At 37.0% G+C, this 25,535-nt stretch overlaps 1 protein-coding gene across 1 annotated transcript in view; it reads left to right on the forward strand.

Annotated features, from left to right (window-relative positions):
• Positions 1–5,172: 5,172 nt before the first annotated feature.
• Positions 5,173–25,535, forward strand: part of kcnk3a (potassium channel, subfamily K, member 3a) — a 39,414-nt gene continuing 19,051 nt past the window's right edge. Inside the window, exon 1 of the mRNA XM_088001900.1 lies at positions 5,173–5,648. Within this exon, the coding sequence (XP_087858026.1) occupies positions 5,366–5,648 (283 nt within the window). The 5' untranslated portion in view covers positions 5,173–5,365. The remainder of the gene's footprint in view (positions 5,649–25,535) is intronic.

Consider the following 25,535-nt stretch of genomic DNA (forward strand, 5'->3'; position numbering starts at 1 on the left):
TCAATGCTAAATCAGAGGCTTCACCAGACCATCTCACTTCTAACACTTTTATTTGACCATAGCATAATGCTAATGTTTATGCTAGCTGCAATGAAAAACACATCTTCCTTAAGAGTTGTATTTTTGTCAACTTAAGTCAACAGAATCTATTTCCAAGTGTTCTAGGGATTAAGATGTGACTTAGGTCTTTTTATGTTCATGGTCAGCAGAATGTTTTGACAAAATATATTTAATTGATTTATTGATTCTATTGGCCTGCCAGTTATCAGGCCGGGTGGAGGTGGTGAAAAAAAACAAAACATGTAGCTAGTCACTGTTACGTCATGATTTAACAATTGCAGGTACTTTCCCACATAGAAACAAATCAACTTTTTTTCCAACATAAAAGGGGCATTATGTAGAATCAACATTTTTCAACATTCCTGGAGTGTTGTTTTGGTTCGTGAATGTTTGATAATGCTTTAATTTGCCTTGGCAGCCATTCGAGTGAAAAGTTATTTGATTCTCTGAAACATTTACATGTGAGAACAGAAGCGAGAACAGAAGAAAGCTTTAAGAGGGCACAGACTTTTTCACAGCGCTATCTTGGTCTGATAACCAGGATCTGATTTAACAGAATGTTGATGCACTACGACCACTGAAATGCATCAGAAAGTCTGGACCAGCTGTTACAGGAAGTGGTGCCTAAACCTACCAGCCTTGCAAGCAGGTAAAAACCCATTACATAAACTCATTTGCAGTTTTGCATGGCAGCCTGGTGAACCGTTTATGAGTTGAAACACTTTATGTTTCAACTCGTAAACGTCCAGCTAAGTGCTTTCTCATCATCTTGCTTGTACCTCGGTGTCTTTGCACATCGTAAATCGAAATTTTAAAGAGTAGGTCAACAACCCAAAGGCCTGTTCAGGTGAGGTGAAACTTACAAGTAAATTACTGTTCCAGTGCAAAGGCAGTGTAATAATATTTAGTTACTTTTTTTTTTTCTTCCTTTTTTTACTAACGACAACCTGCATCTCTGCCCTGGAGTTTATTTTACAGAAATCTAAATATATTTTTAGTTTTTAGTTTGTGTTTTGTTGCAAGGCAGTATTTTGTTGATGGTTTGCAATAAAATGCTGCATTCCATCGTAGAGAAAAATAGAGATACAGCGCAATTAATGGCAACTTAAAGAGACAGACTTACCTAATAGTCATGTGTTTGGATGGAGAAAGAAGGAGAGCATGCAAACTCCATCCAGTAAGACACCAAGCTTGGATTTGGACCCACAACCTTCTTGTTGTAACCAGCTGTTGGTGCAAAATGTTGATATTTTGCATGAAGTCATGGTAAAACACCCCGATTCTTGTGTCCATAAGGTGTCAAAATGTGAGAAAGTTTGGGAGGTATGAATACTGTAGCAGTAAGGCTTGCATCAATGTTTCTAATCTTGTGTGTTCACTCCTGGGTTCCCAATATGAAATCTGTCTGCAGACGAGGTTTTGCCTTTCTGGAATCACAGTAATGAGGGTCCAGCCTTGATGCCATGCTCACAGTTCATGCCAGAGGTCAGAAGCTGCCACTGGACAATTTTGTTTAATGGGTCTGTAGCTGCAGGAAGAGCTGTGACTCACAAGGACATAATGGAGATTTTGCAGTAAAGAAAACACTGGTTAGCCTGCAGCTGGATGCCTGCAGGCCAACAGGGAATCAACAGCTGAGACTCATATTGGAAAATGACCAAGATGTAATGATTATCAATAACAGAAACAGAAAACCATGTTAGAAATGCTCCTCGTTTCTGTGTGTCAGCTTTCAAAGTGGCTTTACGACTTAATTGGTATGCCTGGCTGCAATTTAATTTGAAGTAATTATCTGAGACTGAAAACTTCAGTGCATATGTTACACTTTTAAACAAGATTGAAACAAACAACATCACTGGTACTGAGACCAAAAATTGTAGTTTGCCGTTTGTCAGAGAAAATCAAGAAACCATGTGATAAGAACAAGCTAAAAATTACGTCTGTTATCTTTGTATACCTTAATTTAGCAAGCCACATAATCAACTCGGCAAGAAAGCTGCCATTCAGTTTGCATGTGGTACATTTTACTCATACATTTGAATATTTCAGAGACGTGAGTGTAACCATGCACTTTTCTGAATCTGCTTTTCACATGCAAAATGTCAGGAGTCCGAAACATGTCAGTTATGTGGGGAAGTCCGCAAAGTTTCCCCATTTCCACTTCACCTGGGTAATGATGTTGTTTAAAGAGACTTCGTGAAAAAAACTGCAGCAGAGTGGTTTTATAGGGTCTTGAAACCTCAATAAAGCACCAACCGCGTGATATTGAATCCTGTCATAACTTGTTTGAGAGGAAGAGCAGGGATAACTTGCATAACTAACAGCATAACTGTAAATGACTGAAATTTGATTATAGGTGTTTGTTTTTGGGTCCTTTAACAGGAAAAATAACCAAAATAAACATTCAACTCAACATAAAGATGGCGCTCCAGAAACAAATTCAAACTTCTACGATCCTCTTAGAACCTTAGACATGAATCCTATTGACTTTCTCCAAACTGCATGATGCCAATTAGTAAAAGATAATCTGTGAAGCCTAAGAGAGCATTTCATGCATGACACTGACATGATCGGATGGTGTCTAACAGGAGACATTAAACAAATAAGAGGTTTTTTTTTGTAAATTAAGAATGAAAAACCTTTTCCGTTCGGTTTTCTTGAACAGTGAGGGCTCATAAAGCTTCTCGTGCTATTTCCTCTTTTCCATTGTCAAACCTCGCCTCATTCTGAATAATGACATCTGCTCCAATGACCGGAAAGCTTTATGACTACTCCCTTAATCTCATTTCATCATTCTGTGTGTTCGATTGTTTTGAATGGATCAGACGTAGAAAGCTTAATGGTTCAATAGAGAAGTAAAAAATGTCTTTTTTTTGCACGTGTTAACCTAAAATGTTCAATCTAATACATGTGATGGCCTAAAAGGCAATTTATTATATCATTAGGCTTTATTTTATTTCTTTTGAATTGCTTTTTTTCTGATAGGCCAAATTCTGTATTAAAGTGTTATGGATTAATTGATGCATTGATCGACTGAGCCTTTCAGCACTCCAATTTATGAAGGGAGGATTTATGCAGGCTCAGTCACAGCTGACTTGACTGACCTGTTTATTGAAAGTAGAGCTATTTCTGTCCCAGCTCAAAGGGAGGAATTTAAGATTAGCCAAGATTTATTAGTCAGTAGCAGGTTGGCGCATGCATAGGTTAAATTTGAGGGTTGCTTTAAGTTGAAAATGTACTTTTATGTGCTTTTAAATGTATTCTGTAAGCAAAGAAATAATCATGAAATATTATTTTACTTGTTCAGGTATTATAACCAGAGATGTTTCTTTTAATATTTGGGAATAAACCCGCCGCCCCCAAAAAAAATAAAAATAAGCACTCAAATGCAATAAAATATGAACATAACTGCCTTCAAAGCATCCTCAACAAATCGCAGCTTCATCTCACTCTGACGCACAACGCATTAGGGAACCACTTACTGGAAACCAGCGACTCCAAAGTTCATCAAACTTGACCACGGTCAATATTTCACTTGACATTTGTCTTTTTGCGTCATGATGATCCGTTTCCTTTTTCCTTTTCAACATAAAACAAATCCAACTCAGTTCTTTGAACCAACAAACTTTGCTTCTTTCAGAGTTGACTTCCCTGAAATAAGAACTGAGGTTTGATAGCAAACAATTCAGTTTTTCTCTCAGCTAAAATTAACAACTGCATTCTTTAGAAACTCTGAACCAACTGACGTTGGGAGCATCAGTCTTAGTTTGAGCCAGATTCATTTTAATAACAAAACTCTCTTGTGATGCACACCAATGACTGGAATTAGGGAGTCTGATGATTTATGTCACTGGTCTGCCAAACAGAGCTGTAGTGGTACATATAGTCCCTCAGGGATTAAAATGTTTCTACAAAAAACTTTTAATGTGAACAGAGTTCACATGAATTTTCTGGTAAAACCTAATGGACTTAAAGGGCTAATAGTGTGTTTTTTATGATTTAAACTTAAATCAATGTCTTTGCTATGTTCTTGATAACTCAATAATAACTGCGGAGTTATAAACTGCACACCAGTAAAGGAAGTTGTGGCAAAAGGTGGAGAGGACACCAGCTGTACCGGGGGCTTTCTTTAACTTTATGGTGTCTTGAAACGGTATTCATACATTTAGATTTTTTTTACATTTCTGTCATGTTAAAAACAGAGTTCAATATGTGTGTAAGAGTTTTTTTTAGTATTAATTTTTATGATAGACTAACAAAAATCCTTCATGATTAAGAAGTGGAAGGCAAAGGGTCTCGCGTCACGCATTTTAAACAAACTCATATATTTGGTAAACATTTGAATAAAGGCCTCTGTAGTCAGAAAGTGCCAAATAAAAGCCAGTGTGACCTAAAGAAGTTAAGCTATATTGGTTGCGCACTCCAGTAATCTGGCCCTTTCAAATATTATCAAAGTTTTAACAGAAAAATAACTGTTTATCTGCATTTGCAAATTTATTAGCATTTTTGTTTTGGAAAATGTACTTTTTATTATTAGTTTCTTATGTCCATTTCTTTATTTAGGTACGTATGGTTCAGTGGCTCCACCTATTGGTGAAAAAGAATGAAAAGCCAAATAGCTACTTCAAACCAATTTGAGATTGCAAGACTGGAAAATTAATTTTCACAGGCGCTCTCCATCCGGTCCAACTGAGCCTGGGCGCCAGTTTCTAAAGCTGGTAGACGTATCCCATAAAACTTGTAGGTGTATTAACAGATGCAAGTACAGTTTTGATCTTTAAAGTATTTATTTATGTGGGTTACATTTAAAGGCACACCACACTTTTAAAAAATTCAGCGGTTTTTGCGTTTGTTTTAAATAGTTTCCCGTTAAAAATGATGCTTTTCTGTAAAATCAGAAAAAAATATACATATTGTGTTTGCACTGTCAAAAAACATTTTTTTTTAAAGTTAAAGCAGTTCAAATAGTTTGCCAAACAATATACATTTTGGTATATTAATAAAAAGAGAGAACTTTGATAAAACTTAGAAATCATCTTTTGCGTTAACATTGGAAAACTAGGAAACACTAAAGGGAGGGTGGGGGCTTTTCATGAAGAGGGGAGGGTTCGGGTGGAGGAGGTGTGTTTGGGGGGAGTGGTGCTGAATGAACAGCTCCTCTTCATCATAAAACAAGCAGAGGGCTCCGCTGCTCCGCCAGAGCCGCCACAGCCATGAGCCAGCCTCTCCGCCCGACCTGCAGCCCCGCGCTGCCTCTCCGCCCGCGCCCCTGACCCCGCACCGCGACCGCACCACAACACCGACCATGAAGAGGCAGAACGTGCGGACCCTCGCCCTCATCATCTGCACTTTCACCTACCTGATCGTGGGCGCCGCGATCTTTGACGCGCTGGAGTCTCAGGAGGAGACAACCGAGAAGGAGACGCTGGACATGAGGAAGCAGGAGCTGCTCAGCACCTTCAACCTCTCCAAAGATGACTTTGACCTGCTGGAGAAGGTGGTGCTGCAGCTGAAACCGCACAAAGCCGGCGTGCAGTGGAAATTCGCAGGTTCCTTTTATTTTGCCATCACGGTGATCACGACCATAGGTAAGACTGCGGCTCCCCTAAGGAAACTTACAGACGTTTTTATTTTATTTTACTTTTTTCCTATCTTACTTTTCTCTTCAGAGCGCTTTTCTTCCAAGGTCAAATCACTACAGGGGGTTTATAGATGCTGCTGAATGCTCGAACCTGTTGCGTCTAACTTTTCCTGCATGTTGGAAATCAGTGATAACAAAGCTCTGCGGGGGTGAAGGGGGATTTCAGCCACATTGGCAGATGACGGCGGAAATCAAAGCCACATGGGAAAATTTTTATTGAGTAAAGAATTCACATCAGGGTCCCTTCAGTGTTTTTAAATAAGATAGAGAAATAGGTACAATTGTTCTTATTGTACAGATTTTTAAAAAAAGATCTGAACTGAACTCTAGCCAACACAAAATAGTCGTTATTTATCCTACACTGATAAATAATTGCAGGTAGCACAGAATGATGGATTTAACAAACTTAGCCTCATTCAATATGCTTTCTGCATTAAACATGTCTCTGTTGCTGGAGCCGACAGAATGACTCTTTTCATCTGCATAAGCCAAGGTTATTAAGAGTTGATACTTGAGGAAACTTGAGGCGTCGTTGGCGTGTTCTGTTGTGTTGTGCTCTCATTATTTCTGCCCCAGAAGATTCATGTGCAGCAGCACGAGGCGTTCAGATGCACGTGAAACTCTGCATTTTGTTTTTCTGTTTCAGTGCCGAATGCAGCTGACCTACAAGTCTAAGGTTATTACTGATGGAAAGTTATGTCAAAGTGAAAGGAAGTTTATAAAGATTAGGGACAATTAATGGATCAAATAATTCTTGAGGACTTTTCTTGAAAAAAGGTTTGTCTCCGGAAAATTGTTGATCATTTAAGCTTTATAAACACATGTAAAAATCAAATGTCATAGTAAAAAAACAGCTTGACAGATTGAGCTGTAGCTCTGTAAATATTACCTTGTCAGAATATCCTAACATTCACTATCAATGTGGAATAGATGTGCAAAATGGTTCCTACTAACAGAAGTTGCATAGAAGTTTTTTTTTTTTTAAAGTTTGAGTGCAAAACATTTACTGAATTTGGCTTTAATTATTTTTAATAAATGATGAAAATGGCACATTGCTGGCAATGTCCTGGTCCTAACAGCTCTGGAAAAAATTAAGAGACCTCTTAAGATGATCTGATTTTACTTTTCATAGGTTTATGTTAGAGTAAAATGAGCATCGTTCTTCTATTCTATGAACTACTGACAACATGTCTCTGAAATTCAAGCAAAGATTTTGTATATATTTACAGAAAATGAGAAATGGTCAAAATACCGAAAAAGATGCAGTGCTTTCAGACCTCAAATTATGCAAAGAAAACAAGTTCATGTTCATTTAGAAACAACAACACTAATGTTTTAACTCAGGACGAGTTCAGAAATCAATATTTGGTGGAATAACTAAGAGGTTTTCATTGGGGTTCAGTGCAGTGGACTCTTCATTTTCTCCAGAGCTGTTCCTGAAAAGCAACATACCCACTCATGATGCAACAGGACACTGTGAACTTCAACCTGCATACTTGAATTTCTCACAAGTTGATGATCCACAAAAAAAAGTCCTTTATTCCTCCCAATTAAACCAACTTAGGTGCTTTCAGTGTCAACATACAAACTAAACAGCCATTTGTGTATTTAGTTCTTAAAATTTTGATCTTTATAATTTGGATAATAGGATGAATATGAATGTCTAGAATCTCAAGCAACAATTTTTCATACTCTAATTACTTGATTTCTTATCTGATAAATAACATCAAATCTAACACTTCCTTTAACTTTTAATGTCTGTGTATATACTCTTGTAGAAGAAAACAAAACAATAAAGTTGTCAAATCACAGTATAACAATTAGTAAAATTATATTTCAGTGAGAACCCTAGAAACAATGATTTTTGAGACATTATATATTTACATCTATCTTTATATGTTTTTGGTTTTATTATAGAGATTATCTGAAAACAGCTTCATCGAACAACAATCTAAATCATTTTTGTTCTGGAATGACTAAAAGAGGCTTTTAAACCTTAAAGAAATCAAGCACAAATGAAAGGCTAGAGGAAACAGAATCGTATTAGTTGCTGCTGCTTCAGTGGCAAATTGAGGTATTTTGTATTTAAGACAGGGCAGATTGGGTCGGTGATGAAAGTGATTCTTCTCTTCAGTTGTTTTTCAGCCAGGTTTCCGTGATCAGGGCTCCAGTGCTCATTTATTCTCACTCCTCTTCTGTCATTTTAACAATTTCAATATTGTCCCTTTCCACCGTTTTACTTCACAAACTCCATTAACTCACTGTTTCTTTCTTTTTTTTTTTTTTTTCAAGATTCATTGTTAAAAGAAATGTGTCATGGAAGCAGAGATTATGTTAAACTGAACTGTGTAACATTTTAAGCTATCCCTCATTTGTTTATATTTTTGCTTCTAATCTTTTAAAGTGACTTTGAGCAATGTTTTCTCAGGTTTTCTTTTTGTCGTTTTTACTTTTCTGTTCATTTTATACAAACAAAATGAACTATTTATGCCTGCCTGGCTCTAAATTCAACACTGCGATCTTTTTTTAGCAGTAAAAAAAAGATTTAATTTTCTGTCTTTCTCACTGTTTTATTCAATTGGTTTTAATAGCTCTCTGTGATATATACTAAATTTTCCACCGTTTGACATGCATGAAATAGTTTTTTAATAACTTTGAGGTGATACAAGACTCTTAGTAAAAGTATTCAGTGCAATAGGAGGATTTTTTTTTTTAAGTATTCATACCACTTGTACTTTTTCTTGCTGTCACATAACAAACACAAACTACAGTGTGTTCTACTGGGATTTTCAGGAATAGTATATGTGGGAGGAAAATAATTGATGGTTTTCAAACATTTTTTAACAATAGTTTATTAAAATTTTATATCCAGCGCTCCTGAGTTATGATTTTCTAGAACCGACTTTTACAATTTTTATTTTAAGGTGTGCCAGCTTGGCACATACATAGACTACAGTTTTTGCATATTATTCTTTGCAAATAGCTCGAGCTCAGGTTAGATTTTTCAAGTCTTGCCACAGATTCACTGTTGGGTTTCAGGCTGGAAGAGTTGGGTTATTTTAACCCTTTCATGCATGAATTATGATCCTTTGTGTTAGGATTTTTTTCCATTTTTTTTATTTTCTTAAGGCATAAAAAAGAGGTAGGAAAAATTTTTTTAAAAATAATATTTTATTTTAATTTTTTTAGGTGATCAATTGTAGTTTTCTCCAAATACAAAGTTGTTATTGAAAAAATACATCAGTAGTATTGTTCTCTAGGGGTTATCTGATGTCACAATAGTTTTTTTTTACCTGCAAGAGTAGTCTACAGTAGAAGGAGGGACCGGATCGGCCATATTGGATTTGACAAAAATAATTTCTTGCATTTGCAGCTGATGGCCAGTAGTTGATAGTAGATGCATTAGTGTCCATTTCAGTGGTCTATGTGCATCTGTAACATAAAAATCCAGAAGAAGCACAAGAAAATGACTTTTAGACAGCTGTCCACTGTAGCGTCCACTATGCATGAAAAGGTTAATTCATGAATACGTTTTGATTTAAGCCTTTCTATGGTAGTATGGTAGTTCTGGCTGTATGTTTTAAGTCATTATTGGTGGGAGGAAAACTATTGCCCCAGCTGCAAGTCTTTCATAGTTTATCTCAACAAGGATTCGGTTGGATCCGTCTTCCCAGTAGTTAAACACTTCTGCTCCTTTCACTAATTTTTGCTTACTCCCATCTAATTTCATTATATCATGCTACTTTCCTGTTTTTCCTGTAATATTTTCTTGTTATGCTCTGGCTTCCTGTGGTGTTTGCAAGTTTTTTCATTAAATGTTCAATATGATCCACGCTCCCATTTTGTCTGCATTTTGGTCCATCCACAAAATCACATCAATTTCAGGTTGTTCTTATTTTATCAGCTCATTTTCTTCCTTATGCTGGTGTTTTTCCTATATGGTTTGTGGCAAGCAGTTCCTTTTGGCTGTTTTCTTGCCTTTGGTTTTTATATGACCAGTAGTTACTCATTAAAAAGATTTTCCTACCTTGGCTCAGGATCTCTGCGACTCCTCTAGAATAATTGAAAACCCCTATTTATTCTTCTATAAATATTGTTCTCTTCTTTGAGCCATGTGTATTTACCTGTGCTCTGAGAGATATTCAAAGCTTGGAATACTACTTTATATCCTCACACTTTTTAAATTTCTCCGTAAATTTCTGTTCCTTACTCCTCATGATGCCGTTTGTTATCTAATGGTCTCTAACAAACCTCTGAGGCTTTCACAGAACACCTGGATTTATGCTCAGATTAAATTACACACAGATGGACTATTTACTAATTAGATCAGAGTTTTGAAGGCAGTTGGTTACAATGGATTTTATCTAGGGTTTTTTCTCTCTCTCTTTTCACGTTTCCTGTGAAAAATTGTTTAACAATATTTACCTTTTAAAGCATAAATCTGCATCACAGCAAGGAGAGAACATAAAGTACCTCCCTCATTGAAAGCTGCAGGCCCGTTCTATTATGTAGTTCCTATTTGTTTGGAAGCTGCTCGTATCAGGACTTCCTATCTGACTTTTCCCTCCTGTATTTGGTGACCGGTGCAGTTGTCGGTCATGACCTGTGACTAGTGACTGTATCAGATGCAGGAAGCTAATTGCACACTAACCGAAACCCGGGTGTCCGTGTTCACATTCTGTAATTGTGAGCCCTGCAGATGGCAGAAACACAGTGATTGGCGTTTCAGTCTGCCATTAAGTATTAATGACAACACCAGAGCTGTCTTGTTCCACTACAGTCCTGGCGCACAACAGCAACACTGTGGATACTACACTGGTAACACAATATCAAGCAACCATGGCCTACAGTAATGGCCTCACATAAACGAAATGAGCATTATCATTTCCCGGCAAATTCGGGTGGAGAACGCAAACCCTGACCGCACCGTGCTCTACTCTTGATTAAACGTATGTGCCGAGTCAAACTGCAATCAGTAATTAGACAACACTTTCCGCAGAAGAAAGGATGAGGCGGAGGGCAGAGTGTCCTCTTACGCACCATCAGGGGATGGATTTAAGTGATGTGAGACGCACAAAATGGGGAAAAAAGAGAGAGCTTTGAGCAAGCTGAGTTCGGGAAGCGGGTGTAATAAGATTCTGGGGCTCTGGGGGTGTGTGTCTGCATCACAGTGGTTGTCACCCTCCTCCAGGGGTGAACGTCTTGTCACTGCCATGATCGTCTGTTGCATACAGAGGACAAATTCCCAGCACACAGTGTTTTATAATAAGACATGTCACATGTCCTTTGTGTTATCTGATGTGCTGTTTGACATGTGACGAGGACACGAACTTGCAGTTGCGGGAGGTGAGGAGCAATTGTTTTGTTTTCCATGAGCCAGTTTTTATTTAAACATGTGTTGACCTTAAAATAACGCAGTCTTTGTGTGACAAGGAATATGATATCACAGAATGTTTATGGAAGACGAATGAAAGTACTGGACCACCCGGACTGCACAAATATATTTCCTCATGATGCTGTAGAATAATGCATGAAGAGAAGTTGTACAGTTTCTGGTTCTTAAAGATTAGCTTAAAAGTACACAAGGAAAAAGAAAGTTTGTTGATTGTTCTTTCTTTTTTATTCATCTTCCTTATCCTAAATCTGCTCATTTTCTTCTTGTTGACCAAGTTGTAGGCCGTCACCAAATTTAAGCTAAAAATCCAGTCATTTAGACTATTTAGAAGAGCTGAAGCCTCCAATTAATAAAAAACACCCACTAAATACAGAGTAAGCGTAATTTTCTGATCGGAGCGTACAGATGGGAAGAGGGAGCGTTGTTTACCGCCAGCTGTTGTCAGCAGGTTGATGAGTTTCCTAAGTTGTAACTATTCTTTGTTACTCCAAGAAAACCACAGCTTGTAACTATAAACTAATGAGATTGTTCAGTCTGTTTATTCATCAGATGTTGGCATTTGCATGTCTTTTTAGGACCCCATTTTGCCCCAAATGCCAAAGTTATTTTTATTTTTATTTTACAGCTTTGTTCTTACCAGCTTTGCACAACTACACACAGCAAATTCAAAAGTGTTAGATTTTCAGCGTAAGTGTTGTATGTTAAAAATACAGTGTTAATTCAACAACATGAGTGTTATGTTCCAAACACTCATGTTGTCATGTTCCAAAGAGTTAAACGAAAGGCAATCCAGTCCAGTGTTGATTTCTAAATTAACACCAACAGTAACTCAGTCTGGTTTTGATTTAGAAATCAACATCAGACAGATCCTCCCACAATTTTAACATATTTGTGGCATCACTTCAGGGAAGGATCTACAGGTAGGGCGAGGAGTTGCAGCAGGCAACTGGAATGAACCTACAGGGGGCCCAGATGGGAGCCAGAACATGCATTTATGGATCCAATTTTTTTTTATTACATCTGACGAGAACTGTAACAGGAGAGCCCTCTCCTGTTGAAAACTTTGTACAATACCCCAGTAGATTATACAGTAGGGTGCCCCATTGTTGACTCATGGTTGCCAAAAACCTTACCAGACTGACTGATTTTAGTGACATAGTGGATGTAAAATATTGAATAAAATGTTGTGCTACATGACTAGCTTTATTTTCACTTTTATATTTAACTTTATGACACAAAACTACAAATTAATCGTCCTTATTGTCTCCATGTGCATTCTGGGTAAAGCTCGTCACTAACGTCATCATCAGTCACTTGGCAACAAATGGCAAACTAGTTAGAGCATTTCTACGGACTACGTTAACATGTTTTGAATTTGTGTTGTTTCATCATTAGTGACCAGTAGCCTGATGTTTCTGTTCTTCTCTTGGTTTGTTGTACTTCCTGTCAGATGGACTTCAAAATGACAAAGTCGCTCTTTGTGGTGGTGAAACTTGTGGCACATCTAAAAACTGCCAAAATGTTTTGTCTTTGTTAGTGTGTCATGTTGGTGACTGAAGCCTGTTATGATGACTTCAACACATTTCTCCAGACAGGTTGGCACGACTTTTAATGTTGTCCAAAAATTGTTCTATAAGCTGACTAATTTCTTTAGTAATTATTTCTGACTTTTTTATGCTTTATCTTGTAAACCGGGTGGGCAGAGTAATTTGAATGAATATGAAGGTGGCACACGCAGGTGAGTCTGATTAGTTTTGTTCACACTTCTTTTTAAAATATTTATTTATTATCCTAATGTCTCTGCTATATTTCCTGTTTTTCCTTCCAGGCTAGAAGTCTTCCTCCTTCATGTTGGCGAAAACAAGAGCAGCACCAAAGACACTTTACCATCAATGATCACAAGACCATCCATGGCCGCTTCCAATGAACTTTCAAAGCACACTTCACCTTCATTTGCAAAGTACCATGAATGAATGACCTTTGTTGTATATTGCTGTCAGTGATGTTTTGAAATAAAAGTAGATTATATACTGCAACTGGTGTAGGTGTTTTTGTAGATTCAAGTGGCATCTAATGTCTTTTAAAATAAATTTGGGGATTATTGATGGCCAGTAGTTTCTGAAAAAAAAAGGTTTTAATTGCTCTAGTGGCTTTTATTTGGTAGTAAATTGACAAAAAGTGGGTAATGAGAGAAGGGGAAGACCGGGAAGCGAACCCACAGCCGCATTGAAAACTAGAGCCTCCATATGTGGGTTGTGCTTAACCCCTGCACCACCACAGTACACCCTGCCTGTAGAATTTCAAAACTCAGATTTCTATGTAAATATATACTTGACACTGTTCTGTGTTACATCATAGTGTTAACTATTGACAAAATACACTAGTGTTGAGTAAGTCAACACTGATGTGTGTTTAATTTCAACTACTGTGAGTGTTTCAACTATATCACAAATAACACTTTCAAAAGCGTAATTTCTACACCATCCAGAGTGGACCAATATGGACACTTTCAAAATGTTAAATATAACCAGGGGTGAAAGTAGGCGGGTACGGTCGGGTACTGCGTACCCCTAAAAGATTTAGTGGGGGTACGGAGTACCTGCAAGAAAAGGGAGAGGCTGTATGATCTAAAAAATCAATGGGTTCACTGTGGAGCCGTGAGTGTACCCACTAATCAGCCGTGACTGATTATTTTTTCAAGAACAATCCTAAACGCGACTTAATCAGTTAATAAATAGCTTTATTCCCATTTCATATTGTTTCTGAACTGTTCGTGCTTTGCTAAAGCAGGGGTGCAATACGTCGATCGCGATCTCGGCGGTTGGTGACAAACTGAACGCCGCCAGGACGCTGAGACCAACACATCCTCCTCTGGCTCGCTTAAAACGTTCGTAACTTTATTAAACAAAAAAAAAAAAAAAAAAAAAAAATCAACAAAACGTTTTCAAATTAATGACCCAACAACAATAATAATCTCAGTAATTATTGTTTCAACAAGGTGTTGCACAATTCTGTGCATTTCGGTTCCATTACCAAAATAACTAGCAGAGCAGGAGTTTAAAATTAACTAATCAACCACCACTGTGTTCATGAGAGGCTTATTAATGATCACAAAATAAATATCAAGCCTGAAAACCTAATATCGTAACGGACTGAATGTGACGTCTTTAATGTAGTCCCTGCTCGGCTCGTGGCGGTTGCCATGGCAACGGGTGTGCTTCACCCCTGGTAAAATGGTTATTTTACCTTGCGCCTGTATTTTACCATTTCATGCGCCTTTGCCTTGGCGCTTTACAGCCGCTGTAGTTCCTGAACGTTGTTAAGGAAGAAAATCTAAAATAGTTAACTTTGGAAAAAAGTTGGCTCTCTCTCTTCCTTTAGATCCCAGGTCCTCTCGGCGGGCCACGTGTAGGCACAAGGAAAACAACAATGTGTGTTGACGTCACAGAATTACAGAATTTAATCCAATAAGAAACAACTTATGAATTAACAACAAAACTGCAGAACAACAGAAACATACATTCATTACCTGAGACAAAAAGATAGAAAAGAAAAAGGCAAAGATGCGTCTTTGGTGAGAGCTGGTGCAAAAAAGGCAAAATAGTGGCAGCTATCTGGCTTCTTACTCCTGGTCACGAACTTTTATAATGTAGGTGTGTCTTTCCTTTTTAATATATTCAATTAAGGCGTACCTCCGCTTGACCAACTGGAAGCTACCTTGGACACTCAGAAAAACTTAGAACTTCCCCTAATTTACTGCTGTGAACAAAGGCCATTTGCTCTTTTGTTTAACAAACGAAGAGGAGAGACTCATCCTGAACTCCTGTGGTTTTAAAACCATCTAAATAAAAGATATACAGAGAAAAGGATTTCACAGATATGTGTGAAACCCGGAGTCTCTCCGGGTTGTTCCTGAGAACAAATTTAAGTTTGTTCTCAGGAACAAACTTAAATTTTGTAATTAATTTAAGGAAAGTTTATGTTAACAAACCCAGTCTTGCTCTTCTGCACTCAGCATCCCAAAAGATTGAGTCCTGCCTTAAACCAAAAATAACACATAAAATCAACAGAACAAAATGAGGTATAATTCCTTTTTCTAACCTATGAAACATAATATTCAATCCTAAGTATACAGGTTAACACAATCATTTTCCAAAACCCCATTTAACATAAATCCTGAGTAATTTTCTAATACTAAACAAAACATTTTCATTTAATTCTAACATTCAGAAATAACACAGTTTTCAAATCCATTTATCATCGTCTAAATTAATTCTACAACTAAATAATACAATTTTCAGTCAAAGCATACCATCAATAACTAAAAGAAATATCTTGTAATTAAATGTTAGTGGTTCAAAATCTTCACATAACCCAGATGTTCACAGAAGAATTCTGATCTCCTGTGAACTCGGCAAGTTCCTGTTTCCCAAGGTAATTTAAATGATACTGGCCTCTACTTTCCTGCATATGTTAATCCATGGCCTCCTGTCCTATGTGTTACGACCACAGGGGTCCAAGGAGAAGCTCTGCAGATCACCCCATTTTCCTTGGTACTTTTGAATACTTACCCGGCCATAGTTTAACTTTAAATCACCAACAGAAACCTGTTCAAAGTTTAAAAATTTGTTCAAAAAGATTAATCTGTATTAAACACTAAAAATAATCATTTTTTCTCAACAACGTTCAATAAACGACAAACTTGGACTAATCATCTGTAAGTATACGTCATCCACACAAACATCAAACACGGTAAATATGTTTTATTAAGTATTTAACAAACAAATGACTTCTACCGTAATAATTATGTGAAATTTAATTAATTGTCTAATTTAAAAAAAATAGTTTGGTGCTCTCTGGCATCTTGCTTTGAGCTCAGAGTCTGAGAGCGTTTTCCTCTATCAAACTATTTTTTTTGTCTCTTATTTAGTGGAAATATTGATGTTGATGAGACTTTCTCCAAAATGACCTTTTTTAACCTTTATAGCTCCACTTTTGAAAATGAGGCTCTAACATTCACAAATGACATTGAAATAAAATCCAGTCCAACATCTGGTTTGAGGTGATTCCTCTAGAACCTGTTGGAGGAAATATATCCCAACTTCAGAAGATGTGCTTTAACCTAACAGGGCTCTGTGGTTCCTCCTATCAGTATGAGAGTCAGGGTGAGGAGCTCCGTTTTGTAGCAATTCCAGAGCTACCCAGCTTTTATCGCTTCGCAAAAAAATGTAAACAGCATTCCAAAGCACAAAGAAGCAGTTTTTTTATATGTCTATATATATATATATAGATATATATATATATATCTATATATATATATATGTATATATACTTTTGTCATAGTACCCCCAAGAATTTAAAACCACTTTCACCCCTGAATTTAACTCTGTAGGAGTTGATGGAACACTTCCAAATTTGCTGTGCAAAGCAAAGTTTTTGCCCCTTTATCGACGCTAAATATCTCCATTTCAGGCAGATTGGAGGGAAGGCATTTGCAACAGCAATCTTTCAATTTAAAATAGAATAGAAATATCCTTTAATGTTCCACATTAAAGAACTTTCTGTGTGAGAAAAATGCATTTTTAAATGTGTAAAATGTCAATTTCTTTTAATTACTTTCATATTTATTCTTTACACCAATTAATTTTATCATCATTAAAATGACGTGTTTAGTTACTGTACATGCAAAATAAAAAACCCACCCCAAAAAAACAAAACATTTTCTTCATATTGTTGAATGATATGATTTGATTTTTGTCAATGTGTTCTTACTGACTCGGCCGAGAAGACGGTTGTCGATAGTTAATCAATAAGCTCAAAATTTGTGCAGGACAGTGAAAACGAATGCAAATGCATCCAGGCCATTCAATCTGTCTGAGTCACTATAATCCCAAGATGACATCCAGGCAGGGAAAAAGCCAGCTGGTGAGGGCGACCGCTTGCTGCGAACACGTCTCCATCATATTAAAAGTAGCTTGGATCAGAGCGCTGACTCCCTCCCCGGTTTAGCCGCTCCGTCACCACCGGTGATGTTTGTGTCCTGGGCAGCTACCAAGTCAATTAGTGCATGGATGTGACACAGGCTGTGGCTGAAAACGAGCAGACATGTTCTTCGTCCGTTCTATATGTGGATGGACGATGAATAATATATTTTATTTTTCTATTTTCATTTCTGGCAGCAGCAGCTTTGATTTGGCAACAGACAAGAATCCACTTCCAGCTGTTGCATAATGGGGGCACATTCTGAATCGCTGATGGTAATTACTTACATTAGTATCATCATTATTATTCAGTCAGCTTAAGAGGTTAGAGCAGTGAGTGGTGGAGTGCATAAGGAATAAAACTCTCACCAGCAGTCCCAGAGGTCTTCAACGGACTGATGCAGACATATTTCAACTCCTCTGAGAGGACGGCACAGCATGTCGCTGCTGAAAAGATGGAAAAAAAAAAAAGGTAACATCATAACTAAATCTTCAAGTAGAAGTTATGACAAGTCCCTCTTTAAGCTTTTGGCAATCGTATAATTTCTGCAACGCAATATTTTCAGATAGAGACTATTCTATAAAAACTGCTTTGCACTTGAAATTACTTTAAAATTCAAAACTAATACTTTATCCCTGTGATTATTTTCCATCTAAAAATGTTGTTAGTTTGCAAATTTTAACTGTTTAATCTGGAATAGTTCATTTTAAATGCATTGAAATGAAAGTAAAAAAGAAAAAAAATAATAATAAAAGCACTGATACAAGCATTAGAACAGTCATTGGTGGCAATTTTATAAAGATTTTTTTTATCTACAAGAGTGGAAAAATATGTCCACACTGCAATCTTCTGCATGTGTGTGAAAAAATAAAAATAAAAACTGGCATGAGCAACGCTTCTCTGATTAATAAGCTGAAGAAATGTAATGAAAAATATAAAAGGTTTTTCATTTTTATGTTGTTTTTTTTTCTACCAAACATGGATGTTGGGCCGTGAGATTTTATTCACAAAGAGAATGTTGACTGCTAATGTCATTAAGCATCGTGCTCCTCCTTGCTCTGTGTGTTCAAGTTACTCCTCTGACACTCCACAGAGGCTCATAACAACTTTGGCCAAAAATAATAAATAACTGAGCTGTGCTTTTGGATTTAAATGCACTTATGTTGCCTGTTTTAGCTCGTTTATCAATGCACTTTCATGTAACATTTGAACAGCATTTCCGCAACAGAGGAAATCAAACGTGAAAGAAATCATTTTTTTAGAAGAGGTTATTTTCTTTATTTGTCTAATGAACACATTGCAGTAAAGAAAGAAGTAAATGTCATGTGTTTTTTTTTCTACATCCAGATATGTCTTTCTTGCTCTTGTTTATGGCCTGTTTCTTTTGCACATTCTTAATGAGTTCTCATTGATTTTTACTATCTAGGCAGCTTCAGATTCTGACCAGGATTTTCAGCAGCAGAAAGCTGGAATCATTACCATGGTAACCTAGAAAGCAGTCAAGAGATCGCCTTATGTAACATCTTCAAATTTCAACCTGTACATGTACTTAACACAATTTATCGTTGCCGTTTATTCGCATCATTATTAAAAGCGCTTTGAACGAGAAGTTATTTCAGAGAAATGCAAACTATACACAGTAGAAAAAACATCATTCTCACCAAAATTATTTTCCACATTGACCAATGTTTAGAATTACAGACCAATCATAACATGCGGTATCAGATAGCCCCAGAAAGGAGTAAAAACTACCACCATCTCCTCCTGGAGAATCGGTTTCATTTGTCTTTGAAGATAATTTAGCACAAAAACCTCTAATTGTCTTCACCGTATCTTAGAGATCAAGGCTGAAGCCTCATGTCTCAGTAACAGGCAGAACCTCAGTGACTGATTTAAAAAAACACACAATGTCAAATCCATTTGAGATTTTGACATGTGGCAGTGACATTGTTAAGACGTTTTGTTTTACCAAAGCTTTATTCCTGCTTTGTCATTCATTAAATTCTTTTTTTTTTTGTCAACAGAATCTGATTTTTCTTTTGAATTTTTTTAGGTCTTCCTTTTATCTTATCCTGTGCATTTTCCCATTCCCAACTTTGTCTTAGCAAAAATATCCTGCAGAAATTAAGATACTTTGCTACTTTATATTGCCAGGGATTTGTAGTTTTATTTTAAAGGTTGTTTTAGTGAAATATGGAAGAAACTTAAATCTGAGTTGAATTGTTCAAATCCAGTGCAGCTTAAGCAGTCTAAAGCATAGTTAAGGTTACAGAAAAAAGTATACAACAAACACTTTATATCTGAATATTGGTTATTAATAAAAAAAGTGAGATAATTGTCCTAAAGCTTTGGCTAAAACAACCTGATTGCACATTAATACATGAAATGCACATAATGTGACATAAATGTGTCAAACTTAAAGACTGTATCGTGGCGAATGTTTAGATTTTATGTATATTTATTTCTGAGAACAATAATTAATTTTTATCACATTTGTAGCAAAACTATTTATTTGATATACAATTATTTCTAATTCCAGTAGTTGTTGTCGTTTGTTGTCAGAATCTAACGAGTAACAAACATGCACTGGTGTCTGTAACAGCAGATGCTTTGTGAAGAATATGGTGGGTAAGGTAACTCTTCTGGATGCGAGCATGAAAAAAAAGATAAATAAAAAAATCCACCCAAGCAAATTACCTTACATAACACAGAGCTGCACTCTGCAGTGAGGCTGCGTCCTCCAAACCCATCACACAGGCGCTCTGAGATGTTTTGTGACATGGAGATGAAAACCAGTGAGATGGAAAAAAAAGAGAGACTAATTTCACCCTCAATTTTTTTCAGCACATAATAAATTCTTATTATTTATTGAAATGTGAAAGTCTTTGTAATAGTTTTTAAATATTGTAAGTGAAAGACGCTGGGAAATGACGTTAACAGTATGAAGCAAAAAGAAATAAAAACGACATCAACCGCTATTCCCGACTGAGAAAGCCGCTGCTGGTCTCACTCTGGAGGTTTTGAGAAAGTTTCCGATAGTGACTCTTACTGCTGCCTCACTTGTGTGACCAGGCTTTGTTTACCCGCTGTGCGTCTGGTTTATGCTTCAGTGCGTGAATGGAAAGTTGACTGCTTGCCTGACTCACAGAGCAAAGCATAATGCATTACTGAACTTCATAACTCATTCTGGCCAGACTGGAATTTGGCTAAATGAAACTGTACACAATGTAGTGAGATCTGAATCTCTTTCAGTCGGTGTTTCCCTGCGAATCTCTTGGATAAACATGAACCACGTTACATGTGAAGTCTCATCGAGTTGACTGCAAACTGGCTCCTGTGAGGTTTATCTGATCAGAAACATGAGCTCTTCTCTATTGTTTTGTCTCTCTCTTTTGCTTTCAATGTTGCCTACAGTCCCTTGTCCTGCTTTATTGAATTACATGCTTCTTTCACAACACAGAGCTTTTAGCGAGGGTTGGTCACAGCTGTTTAATTACTATCCCAATGCTTTCAGTGTAAATTTGAGAATACGCAGACATGAGCATTACCAAGTCAACCATGTCGCATGACTCCATCAACACTGTAGCTGTGCAACTTAACAAAACAAAGCAAGACACACAAATTCATCCACAATAAAGTGAAGTGATACGTGCATTGCAAAAGTATTCACACCGTTGGATATGTCGATCTAAGTCATTTCATTTTGTTGTTTTGCAAGGAAGTGAACTCCTGTCCAATCCTCAAGTCTTTTGCAGCTTCTAACAGGCTTTCATCCAGGATTTAGCTCGATCCATATAGTGTAGAGTCTCAGTCAGCAGGATGTAACGATCCTAAGTGCTTAAATGTTTGGAAACTGGATTCCTTCTAGTGTTTCTTAAAGATGTTTTGCATCTTTGGTTCTGAAAATGCTCCCCCGTACTTCATCAGAAGTATCAAATGATGTAGTCAAATTGTGAGAAAGTTTATACGTGTTGAATCATTTTGCTTCCAGTGGACTTGAAAAGACTGAACAAGGCACCAGTTGCTCAGAAATGTTTAAGTGGAGCTTAAATTTTGAATAAAACCCGTCAACCCATTTCAACAACATACCAAACGACCAAATAATATACATTTTTAAGTATTTGATCAGATTCTTGGGGAAGAATTAAAGCTTTTGAGTGATACAAGCTCACTCGAAAGTTTCTTGAGTGACTGTTTCACTTTTTTTCCTCTCACGAAGTGAAAAGGAAAGGAACTGGAAACTTCTGGTAGTACGGTGACAAGTCTGGCTTCTTGTTTTTCTGACAGGCGATTCCGCCAGGAGAGCTGTACGGGAAACGTTCAGAAGTCATACCGCAGCTATTTTCCAACTCTACTCGGGGGAAACATTTAAAATTCTTGTATAATGGAGAAACAAAAATCATTACATCACCCTGAGGATTGTTTCTGATGCAATCTCCATCAGGATTTCTTTCCTCTGTCCTTAAAATAGCAAGCTATGCTGCTGGGTTAGCGTCATGCACTCAGACAAATTAGTTCTCAGTATTTTAGTTCAACTATATTAAGTTCCAATTATCAGTTCATGGTAATTTCTGCACATCACAATTATGATTTAAGTACATGTTCCTCTTGATACATGCAATTAAAGTACGTCTCTATAGTTTATTTTTTAATCTAGCAATCATTTTTTTTGGACTGTGGAAGGAAGTCGCGCACGCTGAACGCAGGACGCGACATGCATTGTTTGAAACCGTAAAATAGAAAACCAAATTTGTGAAATTATTAGAGGCGGCACCAGTGTGCATTTGCAACACTTGGTGGTTTAAATTTTAGGTTATTTTAAAGGTTGTTAAATTCTCTCATACACATCCACATTTTTTTTATTAGTCAGAATTGGTGCCAGTTACCCTCTCAACACACCAAATTTTATCGATGTCATAAAAGTAAGTCTTGAAATAGATCCTACTCCTACATAAATGAAAGTGAAATTGTTTTTCCGGCTGCTAACGCTCATACACTATGTACACTAATGCAAGCTACTTTACATAAACTGCCTAAACGGGAGATGGCACAGACAATGTTTCCCCTCAACGACACTTAAGAGAGACAACATTACAGCCTGTACTCAGCTGCAAATTGGGTTTATGTCTTAAAGAAATATCTGAACGCTGATGGGAAATAGACATGTTTGTGATGGAGCCACTGTTGTGCGCATGTGAACTCTTTACCTCCTCCTTTCAATAAACATTAGCGCTGTAGTGAGTAACCAGAGCAGTTAAATAATCATACGCGGCACAAAGGAGCCGCTGTTGCAGTTTAATAAGGAAATCAAATAAAAATATCATGAGAATTTCAGAATGGGATGAAAACGCCAGCCAGCTGAGTGTTGATTATACGCCCAAAGCACAGAGCTGTCTCCCTCTGCCCCCAGAGACGCTGGAGCCTCAGAAGCCTTTGGTTTTTCTGCCTCAGTACGTATACAAGTGCCAAAAAATGGGGGTGGAAAATGCCCACATGACGCATTGCCGGGTTCTCAGCTGTGCATAAAGCATCTAAAGACCGAAGTGAGAACGTGTGAAGTAAATATTGTATGTTTTCGCTTCACAGAAAAAAAATAAAATAAAAAATCCCTCATCCTAACAACCTGAAGGGATTTTCTCACATCTCATTTGCTCCTGACACCTCCACCTCCTCCTCAACCTGGGATGGTGTTCCTCCTGAGTGCTTTGGTTATTTGGGTGCTCCGTTAGCTTTGTGCTACTCCAACAAGCTCCGAGCACAGGGATGATTCAGCTCGACAGCGCCAAGCGGCCGAAGCTGGCCCAGCGGATGCGGTTTGTCCCAGGGGAGTTTATTTTTCTATTTGCTTTCCAGCATCTGTTTAATCTTTCAACAAGCCAACCTGAATGAAATGGACTGTCAGACAGGAGGACATAATGATAGTAATAATAATAATAACAATAACACTGATGGGTGAGTTGTGTTTACGCCTCAGGCCTGGAAACAGAGAAAGAGTGTATAATCCAAACCCATCCCCCTGTGAGAAACTTGAACTGAAACAAAACGATGCTAACCTGTTTTCTCTGAAATTGCTCTAATTTTTCACATGTAGGGGGTATACAGCATATTGCAATCACAGCACTTCATATGACCACCATAAGCCCTAAAGTGTTTCATTACAAAGAAGAGTATATTTATAAAATGCAGGGGAAACGCTGCATGTTTTTGTTTTTGTTTTTATCTTTAAGAAATAAAAATCTGAAAATTGAGGCGTGCTTAGCAAACTTTTACTTCAATTTGATTTTTAACAGCTTTAAGCATTGCCTATTCTTTTTAGTGCAGTTGCTCAAGCTCAGTCAGATTAGATGGAGAACATACATCAAGTCCTGAAAGCCACCATGTTTTAGTCATGAGGTTCTGTTAATGATGCTACACCTTACATGCAGGAGTAAAAATCAGTTTTAACCATTTCACATTCTATTTTTCGCAGTGGCGTTCTTTGGCAAAATAAAATCTAATTTAAAAAGCTGCATTCAATTACTTTTTGGACTTAACTGGGAGGACTCAGTGTGCACAGATAACCACAACTCTGCAGCTTTTGCTATAAAGACAGGTGTTTCTCAAGGTTGAGTCTTAGGAACTGTTCCTTTTTTTTACTTAAATAAAATATGTTTTGGGAAGGCCCAGATCCATAAATAATTTATTTTTAAGCAGCTGAAACCATTTTTTACAAAGTGTCTTTTATAAAAATGCTTCATTTGATGTTTTTCAAAATTTATTGGCTAAGTTAAAGCCTGCAGTTAATCCAAAAAGACTAAATGTATGATTTTCACATTTTCTGATTAAACTGATAACTTTGCACTTATATGACACACAACCAGAAACTATTCTAATTTAAAAGTATCTAGATGTTTAAGTTGGACCATTGCAGTCCAATCTTTTGGACTGAATAAAAATGGTTTATTTCATGTTGAAATAAACCATTTTTTTTCAACCATTAAACATTGGTTGAAAAAAATCCAATCAGTGATCATATGTAGATGACTGCTGCCTTGTGACCATGTTTTGTTGTTGATCAGTCATGAGTTTTTAAGCTTTCATTTTGTTCTATATAATCAAGCTGCCATGGAAAGTTAGCAGATGCAAATGAGCCTTTATCGCTAAATATGGTAAAATTCACATCAAGAATTTTGAAGAGTTGAGTTTATGTTATTATGCACTGTCCATTCAAATATACTGAAAAATCTGACATGGCTGCAGTTTCTGCCTGAACTGTTAAACTTTGCAGTTGTTCCAGAGTTAGCACAGCTAGGAAACGCTACAAGTTGTATCTTCATACCATGTCATAGTGAATCACTTTGCATCATTTCGTTAGCCTATTTCGTATTTTCACTACAGAATGAGGTGGATATGACGAGTCGCCTTTTAAAAACAAGCACAAACCCAACATAACAGTAGCAGGTATCTCATTTTTAAATTCATTCTTGTGTGATTTTGTCATTGTTGCCACTACAGCAAGAAACATTAATTTCCGCCCAGCATTTAATTTTCCAACAAACTGCATAATTTACTGGATAAAAAGGAAAACATGACTGCCATGAAAACCTATTATCAGATATTTTGGTGTATAACCTTCTTTTTTTTTTTTTTCTGAAACTGCTCTCACAGACAGTCATTGTTGGTGCCCAATGATAAGCAGGAGTATTGTGATTTCTTTTCCATTCTGAATGATTAGAAATTCTCTTATCAGAGCTGACTCTGATGAAACAGCAGGATAGGACATAAAATTGACTGGGTCAGCTGCAAGAGAAAAAGAAGAAAAAATATACATTGCTCTTATGATATACAGTAGTTGATGTAATTAATGTATCAGATATACAAATCAGGTCAAGCCTGTCATGCTCGCAATGCGAAGTAGGTTACAATAAAAACCCTTCAATGTATTTCCTGGTGAAGTGAGATCTGGGAAGGGTGAACTTGCAGATTGAGTGGAGGAGGAGCTCCTAGTCTGTCTGCTCACACCATATGGGCAGCCTGAGGCGCTGGTTATCTAACCAAGGTGACTGGAAGACCTGCGTTGTCTGCATGGAGTCTTTTATAGCTCTTGCAAATTTAGCAAAAGTATTTGGATGCAAAATTCTTAGCATTTGCTGCAGATCTGCCCAGAAAATTTAGCTTGAATAAAAAGTCAGTGACGATGTCAAAATGACCAGAACAGAAAAGGAGAAAGCGTGACTGAATAGGACCAAAAACTATGAAATTAACAAAACATGAGTGTTATAAAAGGTTACCAAGTCATCCGCTAAGTAAAAAATAGAAAAGAGTATATTTATGACTAAAAAGTGCTTTTTGTCTTTCAAGTTGAACTTTACACTCTGTCATGGTATTTCAGTTAAAACACTGAATGCATTCTTTAGAGTTGTTACAAAACAACTCTAAAGCTGAACAGCTTTCATGAATAATTGATCATGTTGGTTC

Source organism: Poecilia mexicana, unplaced genomic scaffold, assembly GCF_051168715.1.
Source record: "Poecilia mexicana isolate PSO_F unplaced genomic scaffold, ASM5116871v1 scaffold_21, whole genome shotgun sequence".
Taxonomy (NCBI): Eukaryota; Metazoa; Chordata; class Actinopteri; order Cyprinodontiformes; family Poeciliidae; genus Poecilia; species Poecilia mexicana.